Source organism: Mus pahari, chromosome 1 (genome assembly GCF_900095145.1).
Source record: "Mus pahari chromosome 1, PAHARI_EIJ_v1.1, whole genome shotgun sequence".
Lineage (NCBI taxonomy): Eukaryota > Metazoa > Chordata > Mammalia > Rodentia > Muridae > Mus > Mus pahari.
In genome coordinates this window covers 557,743-565,620 of record NC_034590.1, presented here as the reverse complement: position 1 = coordinate 565,620, position 7,878 = coordinate 557,743, and the positions used below count along the sequence as shown (strand labels likewise).

At 52.8% G+C, this 7,878-nt stretch overlaps 1 protein-coding gene across 3 annotated transcripts in view; it reads right to left on the bottom strand.

Annotated features, from left to right (window-relative positions):
* Nucleotides 1-3,693: 3,693 nt before the first annotated feature.
* Nucleotides 3,694-7,878, bottom strand: part of Akt2 (AKT serine/threonine kinase 2) — a 49,282-nt gene continuing 45,097 nt past the window's right edge. For all 3 annotated transcript variants that reach the window (XM_021191692.2, XM_029539268.1, XM_029539260.1), the window contains 5 exons: nt 6,518-6,646; nt 6,207-6,421; nt 5,676-5,763; nt 5,492-5,594; nt 3,694-4,660 (listed from right to left, as the gene is read on the bottom strand). In XM_021191692.2, coding sequence (XP_021047351.1) covers nt 4,581-4,660; nt 5,492-5,594; nt 5,676-5,763; nt 6,207-6,421; nt 6,518-6,646 — 615 coding nt within the window. In that variant the 3' untranslated portion in view covers nt 3,694-4,580. The remainder of the gene's footprint in view (nt 4,661-5,491; nt 5,595-5,675; nt 5,764-6,206; nt 6,422-6,517; nt 6,647-7,878) is intronic.

Below are 7,878 nucleotides of genomic sequence, written 5' to 3'. Positions count from 1 at the left end.
GGTTCACCAGTCACCCATGTCACCACCAGTCACCCATGTCACCACCAGTCACCCATGTCACCACCAGTCACCCATGTCACCACCAGTCACCACCTCCTTTTTTTTTTTTTTTTTTTTCTGAGACAGGGTTTCTCTGTGTAGCCCTGGCTGTCCTGGAACTCACTCTGTAGACCAGGCTGTCCAGGTCTACAGAAATCCACCTGCGTCTGCCTCCCGAGTGCTGGGATTAAAGGCGTGCGCCGATCCAGTCACCTCTTGAAAAGCACCAGCAGCTGGGGACCAAGCCATATACACACAGTAGCACTCTGGGACACACATCGAATCCATATTAGCTGTCTTCTCTTAGAATGCACAACCGACGGCCCGGGAAAGGCTTATTACTTGGAGGCAGATCTATCAGTCCTTCCCATGACTCGTCAGAGAGTGTTGAATATTAGAGTGTTGTGTTGTCTTGGGGCTTGCCTGCTGAGAGTCCCCTCTTGGCTCTGGTGTCCTTAGGCTCACTTCACTACTGAACTCTGTGTGTGTGTGTGTGTGTGTGTGTGTGTGTGTGTGTGTGTGTTCTTTTAGAGACTGGGTTTCTCTATGTAGCCTTGGCTGGCTGTCCCGGAACACACTCTGTAGATCAGGCTGGCCTCAAACTCGGATCTGCCTGCTTCTGTCCCCCAAAACCATGCGCCACCACTGCCTGGTTTGGGATCTATTTATTTCTATGAGCTACTGTTGGTACTGGGTATCAAATCCACAGCTTTGTACATGAACACATGCTGTCACTGATGTACAGCCTCAGCCCTACTGTTTGTGTGCACAAGCCTATGAAGGCTGGAGGGCTAGTATCTTAAATCACCTTCCACCTTATTAAAACTATTTAATGTGTAGTGTGTATGTTGGGCACCATGGCGGCCAGAAAACAGCATCAGACCCTTTGCAACTGGAATTACAGATGGTTGTGAGCTGCCATGTGGGAGCCAGACACAGGACCTAGTCCTCTGGAAGAGCAGCTAGTGCTCTTACCTCCTGACCCATCTCTCTAGCCTCCCCCTTTGTGACACAGATCTCTTGCTGAACCTGGAACTTGCTTGTTTAGCTGAAATGTCTGGCCAGCAAGGCCCAAAGATGCTCCAGTCTCCCTCTCTCCAGTGCTGGGATTACAAACACAGATCAGTACTGCACCCCCACTTAAAAAGAATTTTTATTTCTGTGTCTTTTCCAGTGTAATGTCCATGAAAACCAGAGGGCATCACTCTTGGAGGCGGAGTGACAAGCGGTTATGAGCTGCCCAGCATGGTTCTGGAAACACAATTCTGCTTTCCTGCAATTTTTTTTTTTTTTTTCTGAGACAGGGTTTATCTGTATAGCCCTGGCTGTCCTGGAACTCACTCTGTAGACCAGGCTGGCCTCAAACTCAGAAATCCGCCTGCCTCTGCCTCCTGGGTGCTGGGATTAAAGGCATGCGCCACCACTGCCTGGCTCCTGTAAGAGTTCTTAGCCATCAAGCCATACTTGGGGACTACATTCTTGCATGGCACACACTTTGCCAACTGGGTCCCTGAACTGAGTAGGTCCAAGAGATGCTACTGGCTCATCTTATTCCTCCTACTTCAGGTCCTGGAATCATCTGCTATCTGTTTCCTTCACTCCATCTCCATCTCTGAAGTCTGAGGTGGTCTCATATAGGCTTAACCCTGTAATCCCTCTTGCTTTACCTCCCACAACCACCCTCCGCACCCCATACTGGGACGACAGGCATGGCCACCATTCCTGACCAGTACCACTTCTTTAAGTTTTTCTTTAGATCTGAAAACATTTCAAAACTAGCCAGTACATTCAAAGATCACAGAATGTAGGTCACAAACACCAAAGCACAGCAAGCACAGCAAGCACAGCAACTGGAGCCTGATTTTTATTTTTTATTACAGCCCTGATGATAGCAGTAAGATCTTAGTGATAGAAGGCACACACCCATGCAGCCTTGTGAAGCAACTGAGAGCACAAGGCCACAGCGTCCCCCGACCCCTGAGAACACACTAGTGTGCCCCAGATGTCATTTCCTCAAGGACCCACCAGACTGAGGACATCTGCAAAATTCCTAAGGTATGGTGGTGAAGGGGCATAGCCCAGGCATGGCTGCAGCTGGCAAGAATGAGGGATGCACAAAAGGCAGGCCAAGGGTTCATGGCAAAGTCCACAGGGATGCCACTCCAGACCCTGGGCTGCGGGGGCTCACTTCTTCCTGATGCTTTTATAAACACATAAATTGGGGAGAAAGCCTTGTGAAATGTTTGAAGTGTCCCTCAAACTAAGCAGCGTAGGCACGCGTGTTCACTACAGGATCAGCTGTCTGGGGGTTCCTTTCGAGGAGCTGCTGAAATCCTGAGGTAGGCAGGAACGTGTCCCGCTGGGAGATGAGTCACACAAGGTGACAAAAGAAGCAATCCCACCTGTAACTGAGGGGCTGTGACCCAGGGGGTGCAAGGCGTTTTTCCTTTTTCCTAGGCTTGAGAGGGAAACGCTAAAGTGAAGGACTACAGTGAACTATAAGGCCCCAGCAAAGGCTTCACCTTCTCCTATCAGAGCCGCGGGACACACTTCTTTACATACGTGTGGGTCCGCACACAGTCTTCTCTGCAGCTGGGACAGATGTCTAAACTGGCCTTGCTTTCCCACAGCCCGCTTTCCAGCTCTCAGACTACCATGCCCGTGGTGCCCCCTCTTCCCGTAAATCCTGGAACAAATCCATCTGCAGCACCTGGGAATGGGAATGGGAAAGGAGGAAGTACCCCAGTGAGCCCCACAACCCACAGCTTCAGCACCGGTTTCAGTCCTAGACCTGCGCAGCTGTAATTAAATGTCCGGGTGTTCCTGCTGGGGGTCACCACAAGCCCTGTTAAGTCACAGATTTTATGATGGCATTTGGGCACCTTAAGGCTTCCTGGTTCCACACAGAAGCTATTCTAGGGCTCAGAGGCCAAGTGATTGAGCCACCTCTCCTGCTGCCACAGTGCATGTGCTTCCTGTTAGAACCACTCAGCACCAGCTGCCCCCAATCTGGCAGCTTCTAAGGGCCTGAGCCTATCCCTACCCAACAGAAACCACCCAGCCACCTTTTCCTCTGTAGGGCCGCTTCCTGCAGCCGGGATCCACCACCCACTTTCCCACGCCCATCTGTTCCATCCCCATGGCTCCATGGATCTCAGAATGAGGCAGAGTGCAGGTAATGAATGGTGCGCGCTACTCTGGCACTCCAGTACCAGGACAGGAGAGGGGTGGCTAAGGAAATGTGGACTGGGCCCTGGTCTGAAACGAGTGTCTTTATTGCTTGTACCGTACAAATATGAGGAGTAAGGAAAGGCCAGCAGGGATGGGCGAAAACTCTCAGATAAACATACACACATAAAAAGTAAAAAACAGATGACCCCCATAACCATCCCCAGCCACCCACCCTACTGCCTTTCTGAAATCCACCTATTCTGGGGGGTGTGGTGGGAGAGCAAAACCAGGAAAACTCATTTCCAAACACCCAGAGATATTGAGNAGGGAGAGACACGCCAGAGCAGCAGGCACATCGCCTGCACTCACTGCACCCCGTGGGATCAAACGCTCAGGCTGGGGCTGAGGCCCGAGCCCACTCACACAANTGCTGCATACAGCTGTGGGCACCAGCATCCCAGGAGCCCGAGATGCTGACAGGTCAGGGTGCACACCTCCACCCACAGCACTGACACCGACACAACTCTAACTCAAACATTCACTTTAAGGCTCCAGAACAGGAGCCCTGGAGATGAGGCAGACTCCACCCCACTGTGTATCAGAGACACCTGTCCCCATCTCTGTCCCCACTCAGACCCCAGTCAAGTCCAAGGGGCCCAATACTGTCTTGGTGTGAGATGTGTAACAGCCAAGGTTGGCTTCCCTCTGCCCNAGGCAGNGANNGGAGCCATNCAAANGGGCCCAGCGGGAGGCAAGGCTGGCCAGAAGGAAGCCCTGGTAAGGCACTGGGCTGGGGGCAGGAGGACCGTCCCCACCGCCCCCAGACACTCCTCCTGCTTTATTGAGAATCAAGTGAGCAGCATGGGAGGAANAGGAATGGACACAAACCCAGACCCCCTCAGCCTCCAAAGGCTTCTGCCTGTCCCTGGACATGACTGCTCTTGTGCCCCAGGTGGGGTGGCAGCAGACAGACTGCCCAGAGGACAGCATGGAGGGCAGCTGAGGTGCTGGGGGTGGGGGAAGCTTCTAGATGTGTTCTTCGCTGGCGTGCCTCCAAATCCAGGTGACCCCATGGCTCCCCACTTCACCCTCTTGGAGGCTGGTGGTGATTAATGACCTCACTCTCCATCCTCCCAACAGCCTGTCCTTGGGCAGGTCCCAGCACTCATCTGGAACAGAGGGGAGGCNGGAGGAGAGGCCGCCAGGACCGCTAAGTCTGAGCAAGAACTGAAGAAGAAACTGGATTTGGGATGAGGGGACAGGGAAGGCAACACAAACCAAAAGGCAAAATAAAGTTGTTTTTTTTTTTAAAAAGCCACCCAGGCAGTGGATGACGGCCATGCTTGTGTCCTGTGGTGGCAGAGGGCTGCTCACTCTCGGATGCTGGCTGAGTAGGAGAACTGGGGGAAGTGCGTCCGCTGGTCCAGTTCCAGCGAGCCCAGGCTGTCATCTGTAGGATTGGGTGGAGATTCATGAAGACGAAGGAGCTGCAGTCTTGCCCACCCCACCTCCCTGGGAAAGCACCCAGAAAGGAGTGTGCTGGGGCTCCGGGAAAGCCCGCACAGGAGTGGTGGCCCATAGCACTAGTGCCAGAGGCAAGCAGCTTGCTTCTAGAGAGGCCTTAGCTACGGCTTCCTTGCCTGGCTGGGTCTTCTGAATGTCTTTCCCCTTCTGCAGCACCCTGGACCACCAGGGTCTAGCCTGGCCTATTCCCACCCATACTCACTTGCACCACGGGACTGTCTAGCGCTGACATAATTCTGTCCCTAACACACAGAATACTTACAGAAGTCCCCACAGCTGAGGTCTTCTCCATTTCCCAGGTGACCCCCTGCCTCATCTGCCTAGCCACAGCCTGTCCTTGTCCTGAAAGATGCTCTCACTGCTGGTGCCCAGAAGCCACTCCTGCCAAGAATGCACTTTTGGCTGCCACACAGCCAGGCCAGGTAGCTTCTCAGGCTTCCCCAGCCCTGGGATCCCAGGAAAGCTCCATGCGCTCTGGGCTGTCCAGGATGGGGGACCCCCTGAGTGCCCAGCCTTGGGGTAGCTTCAGATCAAGAACACAGTCCAGACCAAAGACCAGGGCTGTCCCTAAACCACAGAACATCCTTTAGCCATAGTCCTTGACGATCCTTACAGCAACGGCAGGCCTTGCGAGCATATCTTAGAGGAAAGTTGTCAGACACAGTAAGCCAGTCAGCCAAGCAGAACCCAGGCCAGACCGTAGCTACCTCTCAGCCGTCTAGTCATACATAGGGACCGTGGGCTCCCAGATACTTACATCGGTCTGGGGGTGTGATTGTGATGGACTGGGCGGTGAATTCGTCATCGAAGTACCTTGTGTCCACTTCTGAAGTGACCTGAGGTTTGAAGGGTGGCAGGAGCTGTGGAGAGGAGCCCGGAGTCAGCAATGCCAGGTCACCTGTGGGCAGGTGAGGGCCCCTGAAGCAGGCAAGAGGACTCACCTTTTTCTGTACCACATCCTGCCAGTTGATGCTGAGGAAGAATCTATGCTCCATGACCTCCTTTGCATCACTGGGACCTCCACCGAGCCTGGGCAGAGACAACCATCACCAACCACCCAGCACCCAAAATTGCAGGTTCTACAAGCCAGGCTCAAAGCAAAGGCACGTATAACCTAGGGTTCAAGGCCCCTGCACAGTTTTTGATAATGCTATCCTACTACAAACCCCTTTTCTGAGGGGACCTATGATTGGGGAGCTCATGGCTTAGGACAGAGGCAGGGAGAAGGCAATCTGGGACAAGTGGATCTCATAACTGGCCTCATCTTTATCCATGAACAGGTGACAGGGGAGTGGGGCAGGCTTACAAGGCAGACAGCTCACACACTGGCTCAACCTTATACGGTCCTGTGACCTTAGGCTGGCCATAAGGAATGCTGTATTCCTGTGTCCCCTCAGAAGAAGCAGTGCAGGGAGGTGTAAACTGTGGGGCCACTGGGGTTGCTCAGGGGACAACACACTCCCAGGCCACACCTCTGCTTAGGGTCCTTCTTCAGCAGCCCAGCCAGCAGGGACTTAGCCTCTGGCCCGAGCGTGCGTGGGAAGCGGATCTCCTCCATAAGGATGAGCTCGAAGAGGCGCTCGTGGTCCTGGTTGTAGAAGGGCAGGCGGCCGCACATCATCTCGTACATGACCACACCCAGCCCCCACCAGTCCACTGCGCGCCCGTAGTCATTGTCTTCTAGCACCTGAGGGAGGAAGGAGAAGAAGCCAGGCTAGAGGGGCTCCACCCCTGGCTCCCTCCACCCTTGGCCTGCACGCTCCCTGCCTCCAGCCCAAGACACCTCAGGCGCCAAGTACTCCGGGGTACCACAGAAGGTTTTCATGGTGGCTCCATCACTGATGCCCTCTTTGCACAAGCCAAAGTCAGTGATCTTGATGTGGCCATCTTTGTCCAACATAAGGTTTTCCAGCTGTTTAAAACAAAACAAAAGTCAATATATGAGGGCAGATCCCCCAGAGTTTCCTTCCCACTAAAGCAGTGGTTCTCAACCTGTGGGTCTTAACCGCTTTGGGGTCAAATGACTCTTTGATAGGGGTCACCTAAGAGCATCAGAGAACACATATTTACATTATGATTCATAATGGCAGCAACATTACAGTTATGAAGTAGCAATGAAAATAACTTTGTGATTAGGGCTCACCACAACCTGAGGAATGGCGTTAAAGGGTCACAGCATTAGCGAGGCTGAGAAGCGCTGCTGTCAAGACAGTAGTTTGGGGTGGCAAGCTGTCACCTCAGGGATTTCTGGGGTATATGGCACATGCACTGTGAGTTTCCGTTTCTTCTCTTTTTGAAACAGGCCAAGACCCCAGTGGCTTAGCTTGCCTCTGCTGGGGTTAAAGGCGGTGCCGTCAGGTCTAGCCTGGGCGTTACCTTTTTGAAGGTTAGATGTAAGTGGTACTAGGTTTTCAGAATTTGGTTCGTTTTTTAGAGACAAGGTTATAGCTAAAGTTAGCTTTAAACTCAAATCAGTCCTCCTGCTTCAGCCTCTCAAGTCTTAGAATTACAGGCATGAGCCTGGATTTTTGTTTTTCTTTTTCTGTTTTGGTTTTCGAGACAGGGTTTCTCTGTGTAGCCCTGGCTGTCCTGGAACTCACTCTGTAGACCAGGCTGGCCTCAAACTCAGAGATCGGCCTGCCTCTGCCTCCCGAGTGCTGGGATTAAAGGCATGCGCTGCCAATATATTGCTCAGGTTTTCTTTTAGTTATGAAACACATACTAGGAGATAGCATAAAGCTCACAACATACATGATTCCTCAATAAGGCCTTGGTGTCTACAGCCCAGGTTCCAGTAGAACCCCAGGAGCCCAGTTATCAACAACTCTTCCTTTACTTGGTTCTCTTGGGTCTGTGTGTTGTGCTGGCAGAGAAGCAGGGCCTCATGCACCCTACCCAAGCTATACTCCACACCCACCTATGAAAAGTCCATCATCTGCCCTGGCCCCAAGTTCATCATCTGCTCTGGCCCCAAGTCCATCATCTGCTCTGGCCCCAAGTTCATCATCTGCCCTGGTCAAGTTCATCATCTGCCCTGGTCAAGTTCATAATCTGCTCTGGCCCCAAGTCCATCATCTGCTCTGGCCCCAAGTCCATCATCTGCTCTGGCCCCAAGTCCATCATCTGCTCTGGCCCCAAGTCCAT